We start from the raw sequence: 20,823 nt of genomic DNA, 5'->3' as shown, positions 1-20,823 counted from the left end.
ATCAGTCTCTTTAATAAGGTCCTGATGAACAACTTTGGTTTTGTATGCGTGCTTTTCAGGAGAATAACCTCACATAATGACTAATGATTGCTTTTTGTTTAGTGAAAAGTAGAAAGTAATATATTTTGTTCTGCATCATTCATTTTCCAAATACTGTTGATAGACTGATATGATATTCAGGGGTTTGGCAGTAGTTTAGTCTGTAGGGCGTTGGCTTGGGAACCAAAACCAGAGTTTTGCTGGTTCAAGTCCCCATACTGGTTCTAGTACAGTGGTGGACTGGTAGCTGGAGAGGTGCCAGCTCACCTCCTGGGCACTGCCAAGGTGCTCTTGAGCAAGGCACCGAACCCCCAACTGCTTGGGGTGCTTGTCCATTGACAACTCAGCCCCCTCACTCTGTGTATCTCCATTAGTGCATGAATAGGTACTGAGCATGTGTGTGTGTTTCAGGTATGTTTGTTCTAACAACAGGGTAAACCCCCCCCCCCCTCTCGCTTCCATTGTCAATAGTGAAACCCAAGAAACCAGTCGAGCAGGAACATAACAAACAATATGTAACCCTGCAGATGTTAGATGGTAGATACACCCATCATTCCATAGAAGAAGTACTCCTACCCCCATGTCAGCACTTAGACACATGCATTGTATACAATTCATGAGGTAACAGAACTTGGTGTATCCAAAACATGTATTCTTTTGCCGCTACAGCTAAACAATCAATTGATTACTTTTAAGTTCCTAAGAGTCAATTATTTTAAAGGGACAGTGCACCTCACAATTAAATACACAAAGTTTTCATTTCACCTGTAATACTACTATTTAGATTATTTTTGTGCGAGTTGCCCAGTGTTGGAGATATCGGACCTATAGATGGCCTTCTCTTGAATATAATGTAACTAGATGGCACTTGGCTTGTGGTGATTAAAGCACCAAACACATACATTTGAAAAAATCAACTGCAATGTCTTTTTCTAGAAATCATCACTGAATTACTCAAGATAGTCCACAGACCTGGTTGTGTGCAGTTTTATGTAGGAACTATTTTCTCATCGTGCTACACCCGCTAACCATATCACCGTGCAGAATGAAGCATACTCATGGATGCCTTCTTCGGGGTCCAACAGTGTTGTTTAGTTTTTAAATTTTTAAAATGTTTTTTTTTTGGCTCTTTGAGCACCACATACCTAGTGCCATCTATTGCATTTTAATCGAGAGATTTTGGATTGGACCGTCCCTGTTATACAAATCTAACCTATTGTGAATCAATTGCATCTTTATTATTTATTCCCCTTTTTCAGATTTTCTTTCTTCTCGTTTTATTTTTGGTTGCTTTTGTTGGTTCACATCTGTGAGGTAAAAGTTCTACAGTTAATTAAAGTAGAATAAAAAAAATAGTAGAAATAGTGAGGCCGCTTTACTCACACATTCAGTATGGACAAAGACACACATAGTATGGGATGTACTGACATCAAAACACAGCCGGAGAGAGATTTAATTTTTGGGTGTTTATTGACATTGAGTCATTGTCATAGACATCGACACTGGTGACGTCCTCTGAGAGTGTTGCAGTGGCCCTGATGTACAAATCACATCTGTTGTCAAGTTATTCAATTTCAGTTTTCTAAAATGTAATGAAAAGTACATTTATACACTTTACATTTGTGTAAATATTTTTCATATATTGTACGGTATATTTCAGATGAAACACAAGGCACTTGGGGACACCTTTTGAAATACTGATTAGGATCAATCAATGTGCAAACAAGTATACAAGATAAATCATACTGGCCACATTCGGCCATTGTCAAACATTTCCCATTCAAATAATACTGGAGACAGCTTTTTAAACCATTGTTTGGTTTCTTCTTGTGTACCCTTTTGTAAAGCAAATGTGTACCCATTATTGCCTAATACACACCTTTGTCTACCTTGTTCCTACTTGTTTTCCTCAGTTGGTCTTGTCTAAAAGGCACGGCCGATCCTGTCCAGATCGTTGTCTATGATGATTAAGAGAGCAAGGAATGAGCTAAAGTAAAGGGCAAGAAATGGAGTTAACCTCAAACCCACATTCAGTTGCGTCAAAACAGTTGATTAATTTGTTCTTGCGACTTGAAAAATCACATGGTCAAACAGAAAGCATTGTGTGGATTATAATATTTCATCAAACATCCTCGTGTTGAAAATGTCAAAGTTTCTCTGGGTTAAAACAAACCACAGAGCAGCTGGCAGCTACACTGAGATCACTTGAGGACTAGTTAATCAGTAAAGATTACTGCGTCAGATATTATGATGTGTGGCTATACGTCTCAGGAGGTTTCATGGAGCTATTATTCATGTCAATAAATTGACATGACAATAAATTGCCAGTACCCGATAAACCATCCAGAGAAACCATCTTTAAATGACAAGACTGAGACAAATACGAAAGCGCCTTAAATCAATTTTGTAACAAAAACACATCTTGTAAACACATTTAGAAAATAACCACAAGAATGTGTTTTTAATGTCTGCAGTCTGTTTATGGGAGTTGCTGTTGAATTGTTTAAATATCGTATTTTGCAGTGTAACCCCTTAATAGCAAAAACTCAAACTCAAAACATGTAGATGGATGTAACATTGGTAGATCCTAATGAACGTATGCATTAACGTTACATTAAGTTATTGTGTTTGGACTGTATTTCTTGTTGCTCCCCACAATCCTGCCTTCCCCCATATTTATGTAACAGTGAAAATGGGTCTGCAGTCAGTGGGGGTTGTCAAACATAAAAACTACAAAAAGGGTAGTGCATCTGCTCTTTTCCTGACCTGGTTTAGTGAATCGAATCCAGGTGATTGTCCACTGTTAACTGTTGTGTAGATGAACAGAAAGGGATTGGTGAATCAAGGAATATTAAAGGGTCAGTTCACCTAAAACTCACATATTTTCTTACTTGCCCGGTATCAAGCTATGCAGACAGATGTGGTTTTGCATCCCAATGTTTTGAGATATTCACCTCTAAAACATCAGAAAAATACATAATTTGATTTGTAAGGCTCAACAAGACGGGCTGATATTATGTAAACACGATGTTTACCTTGTTGGCATCTTAGTTTAGCATGCCAACATTTTGTTATTAACACTAAACACGTGGACATAAGCCAAAGTATTGGCTACTTGGGTACTTGGACATAAGCCAAAATACTGGCGCCAGAGGAAATGTCAAAGCGTCAAAAAGATGGGTAAGATTCATCCTCTGGTGACCATGCATGGCTGTAAATGAACAACCCGTTCCCACTCCCCAAGTTGTTTAATACTGACGCTTGGTCATTGACTCTTAGCGTCAGATACTGACACAAAAGAACCCTTTAGCATCTGTATGGAACACACCGGGCACAGCAGCAGCTTGACCGCGGCACTGTAAGATGACGTAGTATTAAGAGCGACAGCGGTGGCGAGTAGTATGACAGGAAATCTGCGTATGGAGGCAGGATGGGATGGTGGATGGGTCAAACAACACAGGACTTATACCCAGTGGATTGGCGTTCATGTGCCGTGTGTCGTACATTTTGTTACGCCACCCACGATCTTAACCAAAACCAAACTGTCCTGTTCTTGGGCTGCTTGTCAGTTAAACGTACAGTACGTCAAAAAGTGACGCCAAGTGTCTGCCTAGCACATCTAAAAATGACACTAAAGGAGACTTTTTGAATCAATAACAAACGCCAGTGGCACCTGACCAATTGCGCCTTTTGACTCAATGGGAGTGAGAATGTGTTGGTTAAAAATGTCATGCCAATCCATCAAACAGTTGTTGAAATGTTTCCGTCCGTGCCAAAGAGGTACACCGACTGACTGGCTTTGCTTATAGTGTGGCTATATAAAGGATGTTTCAAAATCTCATTGTAAAAATGTTTTCATAGCGATGCCTGTGGATTTTTCAAAATAACTTGTGAAAAGAAAGTTACTGTTGAAAATTTCAAATTTCCTTTTTTAATGCTGTTGTCAGTTTTTCCTAATGAGGTCCCTAAAATATCTGTCCAACTACTTAAATGACTAATCAAGACAATGACAACTATGCAACAAAAGACAGCTTAACAGATTTGATCTTTGCAGATTCAAAGTTCAGTGGGCAACAATCCCTTTTATATCCGCAATTTCCCCACTGTGGGACCAATAAAGGTTTTTCTTATCTCATAAACCTCCCGTATCTCTGAAACTCATTGGAACACAGAGAGAATGTTTGGCAAGCAAATAGTCTCATTGTATGTTTATGTTATGTCTTTAATGTGATTAATGGATATTCTATCTGCACTTGTTGGCCTTGACGGATACCATTAGGGGTATGTTTTCTTTTCTCATTTTCATGTGGGTGAACTGACCCTTTTTAAAGTATAAGACTTTTGCAACCCAATACTCTAAGGTCTTGTTTTGAATTTGTACGCTCGAAACAATGACTTGTGTCCATTTCAGTCTTTCTTCAGTTGTTTCTTGCGCTGGAATGGCTGAAGTGCTTTTTATGGCTCTGCAGGTGACAGTGACCTTTGATCCCTCACATGTGCCCCACCCACACACACACACACACACACACACACGCCATAGACATGCATGTATGTCATGAACACGCAAACCTGGACACACTCCCTTGTTCTTTGCACATTGCTGAGTCCACATCCTAGCTGACGACAGTTGGTTTAAGGAGGACTGCCTTAGGGGGAACAACCACCCAGGACAAAGGGTCATTTGGTCTATGCCCCACTCCTGCAGACAGGTTCAGCACCTCCCCGTCCTCTCCTTCCTCCTCTTCCTCTTCCTCCTCTGTCTCCTTCCGTACCACCCGTCCCAGACCTCCAAGAGCTCCCAGCCCCAACATCGATGCAGCTGAAAGTCCAAAGTGTAACAGAGGAGAGTCCGAGAGGCCGAGCGGCCCTATGCTGCTTCCTCCACCCATGGAGAAGAGTGTTGCCCCATGGTGGCCCATGGCTCTGGCATGGCAGAAAGCCGAAAGAGGCAAAGAGGTCCCCAGGCCCCCAAGAAGAGCTGTTGCAGCCCCAGGGATAATGATGTGGGCCCTGCCTAAAGTAGGCAGTTCAACAGCACTTTGGTGACAAGGGAGGCCCAGTCCAGCCCCCATCCTGCTCGGAGCGCCTTGCTCCTGGGCAACAAAGTGCCCATGTGCCTTGATGTGCTTGCGTAACGAGCTGGGATCTGTGTAGCGTTTCAGGCAGCCTGCCATCTTGCAGTAGTAAGGCTTGTCAACGTAGTGGGTGCGGGTGTGTTTGAAGCGATCGCTAGAGTTGGAGTAACGTTTGCTGCAGCCTTCATAAGGGCAGATGTAGGGTTTTTCTCCTAGTAAAGTAAAAAAGAGAGAGACAAGGACAAAAGAGAGGAGAGACAGAGGGAGGGAGAATGAATTACTGGATTGCAGTAAAAAATAAATAATATTGAACCTATGGCCCATAGCTCTGTTGTAAATTGTCTGCGCATTTGGACAACATGGATCATGCTAAACTGTCAATTCTCATTGTGAACTTTAAATTGAGTAAGTTCCTGAAGATTTATTCTGTAATTGCTTTCCAAGGATTTTAAAGTTGAAAGTGTTACATTAAAGTGAAAGAAAATAAGGTTCTAGAAACAAAACAAAATGGAGAAAGATATTTCAAAATGGATCAAATTAATCCAGCAGAGGCTGAGATATTTTGACTGTTAGTGCTTATTATGGGTCAGGCTTCAAAACAGCTGAGTCCTAGACTTCCCACAATACTGTATAACTGGAACTTATAACTTTGATAGAACATATACCCAGTCTTTCTGTTTGTAACACAGGCTTTTATGTTTGAAATGTGTTGAGATATACCTAACTTTAGTTTATTTTCTCGAAATTAGAAAAACTTCTCAACAGATGACTTTACATAACTGTTTTCACAGTACTCCTCATGATGAGCATACCTATGATGAGTAAACTGATTGCAATGTGTAAAGGTGTGATGTGTGACCCCCATTTTACGGGAAAGAAGAGAATACTGCTATAGCAGGAAAACACTAAGATATAATACTTTTAAACAGATTTTTAGCTTTAAAAAAGTGGAAATTTTCCATCACAACAGGGCTTCTTTCCATTAATCAACATCCAACAGGAAGGAATGACCGGTAACCACACAAGGATTTAAAACCAAACCCATTGTAAACATTGGCAAACAGGCAAAGTAAACAAGTCAAAGTCAATAGGATATAAGACTAGCAATCACCATGGTTGAATGACAACATTGACAGTTCTTGGACCAATGCATGTGTGATGAAAAACTCCATCGTCATCAGGTACTTTTGATTAGCTTCAGCTACATCCTGCTTCTATTAGTTCCTGTTCATTTTATATAATGCATGAATCCACTGACTAACTTTGGCTGAGTTCAGGCCCAGGGATCTGAGTAACCGGTCTTTTTTTAGATACTGAAAGAAAACTGGGAGCTGGGGATTGTCTCTCGTCCCATTGCCAGAATACTTTTCATATCTTGAAGTACATTGTGAAGGCTGAATATAAAACAAGAGGACGTGTGAAGACAGATGAGGATATGAGTTTATTCTAGTCTTCGTTTGTTCCACGTCACCTCTTGTGTCAAAATATTTCATTTCTCTGTTTAGGTTAGAGGAGAGACCAGATACTAGATAATAGATATGCCTACTGGCTCTAGCTTGTTTTTGACATACAGGGATGATAATGAAGTCGGGCAAAAGTCTCTGGGTTTGTTATGTGTCTGGCAGTAAAAACACAGCTTCAACCCTGTGGTTCCACGTGCCCCTGAAGGACAAATTCCTTTACCAATGTGAGCATTTCTGTATTCAATCCTCTTAGCCAAGGGCCTAGTTTCCACTGTTACACGTTGATGGTCAGCTGGTATGAATCATGTATCCTTGTTGTTAACCATCTTAGTTTAGCATTTTACTCTGCTAACATTTGCAATTCTTTGCTAAATACAGGAGAGGCAGTTGTCGTCGGTTTTGTAGATTACTGAGTAAGCGTTACCGGGAGGTCATAGTCGCAGTGAATGTTCAGACAGAAAATAATTCATTTACAATAAGAGAATAAGTTACAGATGCATTGTTGCATTTCAAGGGTTGCAGACGCTGACTCAGCCTGCTTTGGATGTCTAGTGAGCTAAAATGGGTTTAACTGTCAATGTGTCACAAGCCAAAGCTTTAAGAGATTGTTGTAGCAACCAAAGCTATAATGACTTAGATAAATAAAGCATGTTTCACAAAACCCACGGATGCTTTACACAAGTAACGTTAAAGGTGGACAAAGGAAAAGAAGGTAGTAAGCCAACACAAACACGGACTAAAAGGAAAACGTCCACGCTAAAAGGAAGGGGGACGTGATTTAATGTCGGCTACTGACGTACAACCACATCACGCACTGTAAAGTTATTTTATGAATGAAATAGTTATGTTAGTCAGGTAAGTTATGTATATTACATACCTGAGGGCCAATTCGGGTCAGTTTTGAATCATTTACAAGCCCATAATTGTCTCCATCTGTTGAAAGCCTGACCGAGTGTGACTCACGTTATTGTTGTCTTTCACTTTCCTTTTCCCTTTTCCTTTTTATTTGCTCTTTGTTTAATTTCCTTCTTTCCTGTGATGGTCCTACCCTAGTAGCACCCATAACTACAACAGATAACTTCTAAAAGATATCTGTGACCCATCAGAATGTGTTACTGTAGCGCCGTCAACCTGCCGCATATCATTCTGTGACCTTGCAGGTAAAATCGGGCCTGTGCAGAGGCATTACTAAAAACTATTTAAAAATAGCGTTCTTTTCACTGTTAGTCTCGTTTGCTGTTACAGGTCATTTAAGACCATTGTATGAAAAATGACAGAGCGTTAGAAGCACTAAAAAGTTACATATAGTCAATTTTAAGGGGAAAGGTCAAAGATATCTCAATTCGTCATCAGGGCCCTTGAATGTCTTGTCCAAAGTCCATGGCAATCCATCAAATAGTTCCTGAGTATTTCAGTGAAAAACAATTATGTAAGCCTGATGGTGGCGCTAGAGAAAGAACCAGGGAATCACCAAAGGCCGTAGGTACCATCATCTGGCCACCGTGAATGGCCCTACCAAATTTCATTGCAATCCATCTATTAGTGGTAGAGATATTTCAGTCTAATCCAAAGAGTTGGATCCTCATTCTGCAGTGGACTCAAAACAAATGTAGCAAAAGTGCTGAAATCTGTAAAAAGCTGGGCAGGGGCAAAGGAGAGGAAGCTGTGAACTGACTCCTGCAGCACCAGAGGGAATTAAACACAAACAACATGGAGGTTGCAGAACAATCAGATTTTCCCACTTCTGGGTTCATGTCACGGTCACACTACGAGATAACTCAAACTTATCTAAACTCTCAGCAGAAGTTTATTTGTATAACAATTTTAAATAAAGGCAATTCAAAGTGCTTTACATAAGACAGAAAGGCATTCAAAAGTGAGATTTGAAAGTTTGTGAAAGGTTGAACAATAATGCAAGTTGTGTATTGATGGCAGGCTACATTTAAAGGGGCAGTCCACCGACTTTACACATAAGAATAATTTTATTTATTCTAAGAAGTACCACAGTAGACATTCGGATTGTGTTTTCTATGGCTTTGGCGGATGCTTTGTAAAACCCAAAATGCCAAAATAACCCAGATGATGTCACAGTGATGTCATCAGGGTTAGCAATCTTGTTGGATTTGAAACTCCCTATAACAGAACACTTGCATTACATACTGGTGCAGTGGAAAGAGAGGGATTTTACAGATAAGGATGGTCTAATGACAAGACACCTATAGAGTTGCATTGTGGGAAATGTAGCATCCAGTGTTCAAACCTAACCCACACTAAGCACTACACGTCAGGATATCTTGATCTCTGCTGCATTGATTGTGACCACTTTTGAAGAGTTGGCCTTAACAGGACCAATTCATTGTTGGTTTTGGTCTTTTTTAATGGGATTTGTTAGCAATAATAATATAGACCTTTTTATAAAGATCTTTTACAGCTGCCTGGTTGCATTTTGTTTTCATCGTCAGCTCACCTGTGTGTGAACGGGTGTGTATCTTCAAGTTCTCCAGACGTGAGAAGCTCTTGTTACAGGTGGGACAATGGTGCGGCTTCTCATTGGTGTGTGTCCGGATATGAATCAGCATTTTATACCTATGACACATCAAACAAATTCTCTTTAAGTAATACACACACATAAACTACTTTGCTTTTGAAATGTCCAGTATCTTTCCTTAAGATGTGGCTGCTGATATTCAAATTGGAACCAGCTGTGTTACCATATACGGCTGCTAAAACAAATATCATGATCCAGTTGAAAACAACCTGCCTACCTGGAAGCTGCAGAGGTGTGTAAGGCTGCAGCTCGTAGACCAAGTAAACTACTATACTTTTGCTTTTCAATACTTTGTATGCACCCTGGTGATTAAAAATACACAAACACCTCACAATATACTACATATACAATGTACTACTAATATACTAAACAAACCTGGGAAAGCATGCATAAGTTTTAACTGGTTCTTGGATGAATTTGCAGTATTTTTAAGCAAACATGTTTTCTTTCAGTTTGTCTCCCTTTTTACTAATATAACTTTGCCTGTCATTGGCAAATCTCCTTATGATTTGACTTTTAACCCATTTAATGGTCCAGAAATCCAGATGGCTGTTTGGTCACTTTATGCATGCATTTCTGGGTTTAAGTTGCCTTGTTACCGCTCTTATATTAACAGAAGTTGATGGACCCGCATTAAAGTTGATACATACGGAGTGTGTGTGTATATATATTAATATTTAACTTAACTTCTTAAACCTCACCAACCAAACTTATTCTGTGGAGTCAAACATTGTTTAAATCCACTAAACTTAAATTTAAATGTAAGTGGAGATCCCAAAGTGTTTCAGGCTAAATTGGATCAGAAATGTGAAAACGATGCACAAGACATTTACACCAATATCATGTGATGGAATTAGGCAGTCATTAAAAAAAACAGACCACACTAAGAACAATAACTATAACAATGTGAGCATCCACACTGCTGAGCGACTACGTATTTCAAACCGCAACGTCAAACACGCACTGCACTCTCCAGCTGATAATAATACATCATGGCAGACAATGCAATATACAATTACAGGAATGTCTGTAGTAATGTCCTGCATACATGTGAATTCAGGGACATTTTATGAACCAAAAAAGTCTCCTAGAGCTGCAGAGGGCCAAGGGTGAGAGCGAGCGGGCAATGTGAGATCTGTGCAGTGGCCACTAACCACCTGTGTGCAACAAATCTCTCCGCAAAGTCTCTCACCGCCGTGTCATGTTGTAAATTCAGATTGATTCTGATTGGCTGTCAATGTTTCTAACATCATCAAATCGCTCTGAAAGTGATCCTAACGATATCGTTCTCCAATGTCGTTGTCGTTTTGGTTGTGATGTGGACTTCACCATCCACTAGAGTTAGAACGATTTTTAAAATCATAGATTTATAGTTATTACAGTTATCGTTCTTAGTGTGGACGGCCCTTCGGTCAAACAGCCTGATATTAGACTGTATCTGTCAATTACTGGATCCTTATCAACCTGCATGCAAGAATGATCTTGAAACAATCATTCATACTTTTAATTACTTACTGTTTACACTACTGCAACACACTATGCACAGGCCCAACCAAATATAATTGGAACAGACTCCAATTAGTCCAGAATGCTGCTGCAAAGCTCCTCACTGGCACCAAAAAGTACAACCATGTAACTCCTGTTTTAGCTGAGCTTCCTTGGTTGCCAGTGAAATTCAGAACTCATTTTAAAGGTCAACTTTTTGCTTTTTAAAGCACTCCATGGTCAAGCCCCTCTGTATATTTCCAATCTCCTGTCCACTTACTCTGCCACCAGGTCACTCACTCAGGTCCACAACCTAACAGCTCCTTGTCATCCCCCAGACACGCCTAAAAACCAAAAAGGGGCCGAGCCTTTTCTGTAGTAGCCCCCAAATTCTGGAATTCCCCTCCCACCCCATATCAAATCATGTAACACAATTGCCAGTTTTAAGTCAAACCTGAAGACGCACTTTTACGCTCTTGCTTTTAATTCACTTTGATTCATGTTGTTGTTTTCTTTTGTTGCCATATTGTTTTTATTGTTGTTTTAATTCTATGTTATATTTTTTGATTTTACCTCTGTCTAATTATATTCATGGAGTCTTGCACGCTTGACTATGTATCTGCCTTCCCTGCTCAATCTGTAAAGCACTTTGGGTCAACTGTTTATTTAAATTTAAATGACCGGACTTGACTGCAACCTAAGGACATCAGGAAATGGGAAACTGCCTGTTCCTGTGCCAAGGTGTTCGACTAAAGAGTTTTTTTTTCTGTGTACCTCAACGCTGACTGACATTTCATCTCTTTTTTCATAACCTTATTGAATTTGACATCACATTGTGTGCATGTATGCGTTTCCCAGTTGACATTTTTATAAACTAAAATATAAATCAGTTGATGAAAAAACTTATCAACAATAATTACTAACAATAATCTTGAGGTACTTTAGTAATTGACTGATTTACAATATTGTTGTATTTCTTTTTTAACAATACTGCAAACTACAGCTTAAAAAATAACTTCACATTTAACATAATACTTGAACTATGTTTTTAAACTAATATCGTTACACAACCATTTACCAATAACATATGTTCTATTCAAAGACCACACAAGGATGACAATACATATAAAAGTGATGTACACAATAGGAGGGAGTTCTTTGACATCAGTCCAACCAGGATTTTGAAAAGGTTTATCATGGTAAGTGAAACCTGTTGACATTTCTTTCCTATTATCTTTGCTTGGTTCCATGCTCTTACATGTAGAAGTGTTTCATTGTTATTGCAGCTGTGATGCCTGAATTTTCCCTCCGGTAATTAATAAAGGTTTGTCTTATCATACATGTTTGTGAGAACAATGTAAACATACCTGGCATTGAAGCCCCTGCCGTTACGGGCACAGCCCTCCCACTGGCAGCAGTACCCAGAATCCTTTTCAGGCTTGACGTGGAAGTCGTTGATGTGATCCACCAGGTCCTGAAGCGAGTCGAACAGCAGATGGCACTGGAGGATACAGAAGGAGAGAGTTCATTTTACACATTACACGTTTTATGTAACTTCACATCAAGATTCTTTGTGGGGTTTCTTTTGATATAAATGTTTCCAATCCATAACTTTCATAATGCTTTTCTTAAGTCTTGTTTGAATTCATTCTTAATGATCAAAAAGGGGAAAAAAAAGTTTGACATTATTCTGATAAAAAATCATGTCCAGGCACACAAGGTTGATGCCACAAAGTGATAAAAAAGGCCTTTAATACATAGGGCAATATATTAAAACTACACCAACGTGTGTCGGCTTGAGCCTTACATACATACATACATACATACATACATACATACATACATAGAATAAAAGACAGCTTAGACTTGAAAGGGGAGAGAGAAGGGAATGACATGCAGCAAAGGGCCACGGGTCAGAGTCAAACCCGCAGCTGCTGCATCAAGGAGTGAACCTCTATCAGATAGATAGATAGATAGATAGATAGATAGATAGATATGGGTGCCCGCTTTACCAGGTGCCCACAGGTGACTTTTTTTTATACAACCAACAATCCAAATCCCCAAAATATTTAATACAACAAAGGCAAGCAGCACACCCTCACATTTGATATGCAACAACACATGGATGTTTGTTTTTTTCTGCTTAAATGAATACCATGATTAATCAAGTGTCAAAATAGTTTCACTATCAAGTACTACCTCTATCTCCGTCATTATTAGACCTAGTTCTTTACACCACCTAGAGTTCAGAGTAATAGTTGCAGTCTTTTTCACCCAGCTCTCTATGATATTATATCCTTATGGTAAACATTCTGTGCATTTGATTAACTTATTGTTAATGATTGCTCTACTGAGACTAATTAATGTATTTTATTTATGGTCATCGTCAATGTGGCAAACCACATTGGTTGCACAACTGTACCCATTATTTTTATGAAAATACATTTATGAAGATTGGGTTGGATTTCACTTATATTGTCATTGGACAGAGTAGTAAGTACTGATACAGAATGCAGTGTAGTGACACAAGCCTCTTAATGTCCATTGATTTGTTTTTATTGTCATAGTTATACTCACCTTCATCCAACGGCAGGCCAGCTGACCGTCCAATGAGGGCTCTGGTGATGCCTGCTTGTCTCTGTTTTGAGTGATGAACATGGAGGAGGGAAAGCTGTATGCCCTCGGGGGGCTTCCAATCGGCAGGTAAAATGGGTAGCCCTGCGGTGAAGCTCCACCCTCCAGACCTCGATGACGAGCCGGTTCCTGGAAGAGAGGAGGATGGAGAGAAAGGTAACATCAACCAAAAAATACAAGCTTGTTCCAGTGCTATCTACTGCTTGTTTAAATACCACCATCTTTGGTTCTGTATACATTGGTGGATGATCATATGAAGGTGTTTTTTAACAGCGCTGTCTCCAAAGAAATGACGTTCCCGTAAAACTAAACTGCATTCTCAATAACGTTTTGAGGATACGTATTTTCTCCTGGAAAGTTCTGTTTGTTTTTGACACATTACAAATGCGTTTCAAGTCCAAGTCTGTCAATGGAGGAGGTAGGGGTGGATGGTTGGATGGATGGGTCATACAAACATGGGACGTTTAATTCACCCAGGAAAACGTTTGTCCTGTCGGAAACAAGGGGCACGTTCAATTCCAAAACTTGTGGTATTAAAAAAGCAGAGCACTTATCCGCACAACCCGATGTACAACAACACTGTCTAAGTTTAAATAAATGTGTTGCTACGTTTTGTGGGTGGCTAAACGTGAATAAAAGCTCTGACCAATGACAAAAACTGTAAATCGTTAAAACATAAAATACAGATACATAAATAACTAGAATAAAAAGAACTATTAAAATTAATTATAAAACCAACAAAACTAAGGGCTGCATATGAAATAGACCAGAAGTAGATATAACTTGTTTAATAAAAGGCATGGCTAAAAAGGTAGGTTTTAGGTTTGCCTTTAAAAAATATCAACACTCTCTGCAACCCCTTCAAATTCAAGACAACGTTTGCTTATTTTAACTCACGTAGGTTACATATTATACATATCACGTAGTTACATATGTAACATACTGGATTTATCACAAACCATTATCCTTTTCTGAACCTAACCAAGCAGATTTGTTTGATTCACATTGTTAGCCTTGTGTTTAAAACTGTGACCGCTTCATAACATGTGCGTTGCTGCTACAAGGACGTGTTGAAACAAACATTTCCTGGGAGAAAATATGGTTCCCTCTAAACGTAATTGAGAATGCAGTTTAGTTATATGGGGAAATATTTTGTTTGGAGACAGGGTTGTTTTTAAAGCTGGTCTAAAGGTCTGCATGTTAGAAATTGGAATGGAAATCCATATTTATCTGCTAAGTGAATTAGTATGGACACAAAGCTGCTGCCAACACTTTCAAAGAAATCTTTGAAATATGTCTGGGAGACATAATGAGTGTGTCTCAAACTCCACTTCTAATGTTTTAGACAATGTGAATGGGTACTTTCTGAGCGAAAAAGAAGAATCTGTGCCAAGAGAGGAGACTTGATGCTCTAACAAAAGAAGCAGTGTGTTTCATGTTTTACCACTCAAGCATGGCTAGAATTTGATTTAGACAGACTCAGTGGACGGCTGTGTGCTGTGTGCAGACGTTGCACCAGCAAATTAGATTCATTCCCAGGATCCCAATTCAATTCAATCCTGTTGAAGAAGAGTGGAGCACATTCAGCCACAATCAGTAGCTGGTTGGATTCTTCTGAAAAGACGGTGGTCATGCCTATGGATAAGATTAACTGCCGACCTAAAGATACACACCTATAAGGAGTTTCAACCCACTGTTTAGCTCTCCGACTGCAACTTTACTGTTTTGTGTTATGCCTATAGGGCCACATTAGGCTGCCGCAGGCTGCTATTTTTGGCCCAAAAAAAGCTGTGAGTAGCACAGTGGTATATTCCAAGAAGTTGATTAGCTTATATAATGTTAAATATGAGCTCTAAAAGTGCTGAATGCCAGATTTAGTTACCTTTGGACAGAGCCAGGCTGGCTGCTTTACCCTGGTTCCAGTCATTATGCTAAGCTAACTGACTGCTGCCTGTAAATTCATGTTTACAGTACAAACATAATGCTGCAAACAAGGATAATTCTGAAAATGTCACTACTCCTTTAACCCCGGGATGGCCCTTTTCATATGCCACTAGTGTGTGTTCCTCTATAGTGTGTAACAGTAGCTATTTATCAGAAAAGTTAGGACCTGCCAAAAAAGCAGGTCAAGGGCCTCAGACAATTTCTACTTCTTCTTCTTCTTTTATTTTATTTTTTACTTTTTTTAATCTATTATTCTTGCACTTTTCTTAGATGAAACAGCAGACCCAGCTGAATGTATTATCCCGTTGAAAATTACATTACGGGATAACAACCGCTGTCCTCAAAATACTTACAATGTATCTTCTCTGGCTGTATTCAGTAGAAGTTTTGCGAGTATTACTTTTTCTTCTCTCTTTGTCTTACAGTCTCTGCTCAGTGTTTTAATGTACGTTCCACCTGAACCATTTCCAGTCTTGATTGAGTTTGATTGCCATTACTTTCGCAATTACTGAAGAGTCATTCAATCATCTTTCATAACGTATATCAAGACATTGTGTGAAACATGACGTATTAGACAATATGTTCATAATTGGAAAGCTATCGTTAGGGTCGTCTCAGTGTGAGAACGCCTGCACTCACCCGCGAGAAGAGGTGTGGCTGAGGGCTGCTGCTGCAGTGAGGGGATTCCAGGGGTGACGAAGGGAAGGGGGAGGAGGGGGAGGAAGGAGACGGGGAGAGGGAGGAGGCATGGCGGGAGGAGGGGGACAGGCTGAGGTCCATGGCTGGAGGACTGAAGCAGGACCCGGGTCGTTCTTGAGGTGAAAACTGGGACTCTAGATTGGAAATTAGAGTTAAAACAGGGATGAAGTTACATTTGTCAGACTGAAGTAAAGGCTTTCCATAAATCGACTCATAAGCAATGTTGAATTTTAGTTACTGTAGGTAGCCTACTTAGTTCATAACTGAGGTTTAAAAGTTCCTGTACATTTGGATATTTTAACCAATAATGTTTAGCAACATTATGCAACCGCAAACTGGTTTGGGCCCCTATTAAACTTTAGGTAGTCTATATCCACGACGTCTCATTCCCAGGATTGTTCAGGTGACGCCATAAATTGCTCATTTCAACCGGATATCCGTTACCTTCTGATTTCTTTATGTTGGCTTTCTGAACTCTGGTGGATTTCTGAGGACTATGGTTAACTGCTCCTCAAATCTCTGCGGGGTAAATCCAGACAGCTAGCTAGACTATCTGTCCAATCTGAGTTTTCTGTTGCACGACTAAAACAAATGTTGAATGTACACGTTCCACCAAAACAAGTTCCTTCCAGAGGCAAGTGCCGCCCAAGATGATTGTGATTGGTTTAAAGAGATGCCAATAAACCAGAGCATCTTTTTCTCCCATCCCAGAATGTTGTGTGAACTAACCAGGCCCGCTTTTGCAGCGCTGTGGAGGAAGGCACACTGCCCACTGAACGTCCAACTTCAGAGAAACCAGACAAGTTGAGTAAACGAGTTGTTAGTTAATATTGCTTTTTAATTTCCACAGTTTTTGAGCCCAATATTGCTGTTGAAAATCTCAAAAATTAGGTCAACGAGTTGGATGAAAACTTGGCTAGTCACTGTAACATGTTAAAAATCCCAAATAGTTGTTGATTTGATTACATTGATTACTATTGCTTTTAAGTGCACAGTTTTCCAATCTTGCTGTTAGAAAATTCTGAAATACGTGATGGACCCATCCCATCATTGTGCCTCAATTTGGGAAGATTTAGCTACTCAGAACTAAAGAAGATCATAGAAGGCACACAAATGAGAGGGCAAAAATGACATTATTAAACAACAATACCCAGAGAGTAGACAATAACAGCCATTAGACAAAGCACTATGGATGTAAAGTATGAAGTTATACCGTCCATTCAGACTGCCACAGAGGCCATTTTGTGGTTATTGTTGCTGTCACTTCATGTCAACGTCACGCTCTTCTTGTTTTGAGCCACACTGACAAATGTGGGAACAATGTATGTCTATTCTATTTGAGGACAGCTACCATTCATTAGATTTACAATATTAAGTTACTGGGAAAGTGAGAACACGGAATCCACTTACTGTTCTATTGCATTATAACAGTCTTAATCACGGTAACACGGCATCAGCAAAGGCGTGTTGTGTGTGCAAGGGCGTAATTTCTTTTTGGGGGGGGGGGTTAAGCTCTCCACTTTAGAGCAAAATTTAAATTTTGAGCGTCCAACACTTCATTTCTTGCATTCTGGTGAATATGTCTGCTTTCTAGTTATGGTGCAAATGTCTTTTATTTCTGTAAAGAAAGTTATAATATAGTTTTTTTTGGGGGTACGTTGCACTGGCCAGTTTTGGTTATTGGGTGGGTTGTAACACCCCCACCCCCTGTAAATTACGCCTATGCGTCTGTGTAAGAGAGAGGGTAGAAATGATGGAGACTTTGTCGATATGTCTGTTGATACTGTGCGTCAGGCTTCAGTTTACGTAGTTAACTCTTACCTGGGGAGGAGGGGGGAGACGGAAAGGTTGTGCATAGCAGGCGTGGTCGTGTTGTGCTGAGAGGGGCGCTGATAGAGGAAGGATAAGCCCTCTTTCCTAATTTGACTGGACCATCTGTCCGTCCCCTGGGAAGCTTCAAGTCCAGCGGCTCGTCCAATGACAGCATGGCTGCTAGTTGCTCCTGCCCACCTGAGGAGAGAGAACCATGTGTTAATAAACCATCAATCAGACATGGGGACTCGAGTTCGATGCTCTGACTTGAGTCGCACTTCAGTCGCACACACAGTGACTTCAGACTTGACTTTAAACTCATCCTCAAAAGACTTTAGACTAGACTCAGACTTGAGATGCAACAATCGTGAACGATCTTTATTTTTAGGAAACGCCTGCTGAGCTGAATATTATTCCCCTCCCTGCGTAACTTACCTACCTACGTAAAATGAGAGAGGACAAAAAAAACATGTCGACCGCACTGGAAGCTGTTGTGCCATTCCTCTTAAGCTTTGGCTTTAAAAACGTCATAAAACAAGGCCCAAATCAAGATTGCTGCCCCATTTGCAACATGATGTCCCTTATTAAACTATTAATTAGAGCAGGGTTAAAATAAGCTTTGCGTTAGAAAAGATCTTGCCAAATGTGTTGTCATTATCATAATAAATCTTAATGCCACTTTGACTAATAGTTTTAAAGCATACTTTCATTGATACGAGTAAAAAAACAATGCTAAGCTAATGCTAAACAGACAAAAAAACAGTCAGCAGAGGTTGCCTTGCTCCAACATCAACATTTCTGCTTCAGTTAGCTTTGATAAGGACACTAGTTTAACTCATTTAGCCTATGTGGAATTTTAATTAAAAATATGATTAGGACATTTTTTTTTTAGATACTTGGGATTTCTGAGCAGTTCATTAACATCTCAGGACAGGACATTGTCATTGACATTTGGGAAGGAATTCATGTAAAGGACTGCAGTCTATTTTAAACTAATTAAACTTTTCTTTATTCCATGGCTCCCATGCCTCTAACGTGCTCTGTCAAGGGCTGACAGGGACCCAGAGGTCTCTTGTGGGTGTTAACCGCTACAGGAAGTCCCTCCCCGCCCTCACAGTGGACTGAGACAAGTCGGATTCATCAGTCAAAACACGTCTGCTACCTACAGTTGTAATAAAAAAAACCTCATGAGTCTTGCGACACTGAGGTAAGTAGAATTATTTTAGCACCAATCTGCCATTGACATCAGTGCAAGGCAGATTACAGAAGTGATGATGACAACGCAGTGTGACTGTGCGAGGAAAACACTTGGTAACTGCATTTACAGCTTCTCTATAAAAATGTCTGTCTTTCTTTTTATAAACAGCTGAATCATTTGACTTCTTTGCTGTTCTAAAAATCTGTTTGGCTTTTGAATGATTGTGAAATAATTCCAGCAACATTAGTCCCAGTCACAGGCTGATCACATGACATCCGCATTCAAATGATGTGGCTTCCAGTATAGACACAATGAACCACATGAAGACAGCCCGTGTAGTTTCTGTGGTAAACAGATGATAAATAACTAAAAGTGACGGGTCAACATCAGCTGAAGGTACACACATTTTCTCTAACTACGGCCTACAACACATTTCCAATGATATGGCTATGGCAGGTAGGAATTAAAATTACCCAAAGCAAGGGGGCAAGCAATTTATTCACAACAATTGGAGTAATTATAATAAAGGACTGTTCCATTTTTCTGCGTGGTGTCCACGAGTTTCGACTTTTCAAAATAAAAGCTTGCGTCTGGTTCGCTATGTTTTTGTACGTTGGTGTTTTTGATGTTTTGAACTAAACCGTATGGCAATCATGCCATAGATGCCAGCAGATGTCTTAGTTACAACACGATGGAACTAGCAAAGCAGTTTTGTGTTTAAATGTGCGGGCGGGATTTATTCAGTTTGGGAAATCGCACGGTTTCAACAAAGCTACAGCTCAAATTGTCTGGTTGACTAAACGGGGAGAGACCCATCTGCTAGCGATGGGGGGGGGGGGGGGGGGGGGGGGGGGGGGGGCAAGACTGAGAGAGCTACATGAAAAAATATGCACCAAACAAGCCACATAGACATTTAGCTGTTTTAATGAATACAAAAGTTGGGTGACCCTTCCCCTTAGACTAAAATAAGTTGGATGACCCTCCCCTCAACAAAGAATAAATAGACACAACCCTCCCCTTTTTTCCTCCGGTGGTCCATTCCATAAATACCAAACGGTTGCTAATAAAACTTACTTCTGCAACATTCCCAAAAAGTAAAAGTATATCGGCTAAAACATATTATTTACATAAATGAGTAAAGGTCATTAAATTAAAATGGAATATGTACTGTAACTAAGGTTGTACTTTTATATAAAATAAAAAAATATAAAGAATGATACAGCGTTAACAGCAGACATATGTCACGATTTCAGCGCCAAAAACAATCATCTTGACAGGCCCTACAAGATATTCTGACATATCACAAATCATGTTTCCATCTAATTGTCAAGCAAATTTTAAGCAAATTTTTTTTAAATGTCGCAAAAAAGAAAATGTGAATTAGAAGCATTTTTATCAACTGGTTTAGAGCGAATAAACTAGACTACGCAAAGCGCTGTTTCGTCACAAGTTGACTAAATCAAAGAGTTTAGAAGTTAGAAGCTCTTTAAATAAATGGAGAGAGGTAGCATTGTACAAGTTGGCCACCTGCGCAGAACACAGGGTTGTAGCAGAGACATTTGGTGTCAGCACGATAACCGTTCACCGCTGTATCTACAGGGTGTGCAGGGCCACGCGATTCAAGCTGTTACAATTCAAGCGATTCGTCAATTTACCCAACGTGGCTGAGCCACAGGCAATAGCACACCGCAACTCCACTACGCACCTTATGCCACAAGTCTACAACGCACTGGATGGGACCCATTTCCCGATCCTTCCCCCGTCCGATGGATACCGGGATTATAGTCATGTTCGCCACATGTTCGCTACGTCACAACTTCTTCGGCAACGCTTTTTCCGTCTTCCCTTTTGCACATTAACTCTTTTTCAAAAGAGGCAGCAACCACCTCAAGCAAGCGTAGAAACTTTTTTTGCGAATTTGAGGGT

General features: G+C 40.0%; 1 protein-coding gene across 1 annotated transcript in view; it reads right to left on the bottom strand.

Moving 5' to 3' along the window:
* Positions 1 to 1,503: 1,503 nt before the first annotated feature.
* LOC116697488 (zinc finger protein GLIS2) overlaps positions 1,504 to 20,823 on the bottom strand; it is a 34,733-nt gene continuing 15,413 nt past the window's right edge. Inside the window, exons 2-7 of the mRNA XM_032528826.1 lie at positions 17,709 to 17,897; positions 15,828 to 16,021; positions 13,188 to 13,373; positions 11,978 to 12,111; positions 9,045 to 9,163; positions 1,504 to 5,326 (exon numbers count right to left, since the gene is read on the bottom strand). Coding sequence (XP_032384717.1) covers positions 4,653 to 5,326; positions 9,045 to 9,163; positions 11,978 to 12,111; positions 13,188 to 13,373; positions 15,828 to 16,021; positions 17,709 to 17,874 — 1,473 coding nt within the window. The 5' untranslated portion in view covers positions 17,875 to 17,897 and the 3' untranslated portion in view covers positions 1,504 to 4,652. The remainder of the gene's footprint in view (positions 5,327 to 9,044; positions 9,164 to 11,977; positions 12,112 to 13,187; positions 13,374 to 15,827; positions 16,022 to 17,708; positions 17,898 to 20,823) is intronic.

The sequence above is a fragment of the Etheostoma spectabile genome, chromosome 2 (assembly GCF_008692095.1).
Source record: "Etheostoma spectabile isolate EspeVRDwgs_2016 chromosome 2, UIUC_Espe_1.0, whole genome shotgun sequence".
NCBI lineage: Eukaryota > Metazoa > Chordata > Actinopteri > Perciformes > Percidae > Etheostoma > Etheostoma spectabile.
The sequence above is the reverse complement of the archived record's forward strand: the minus strand, read 5'-3'. Positions and strand labels throughout refer to the sequence as shown.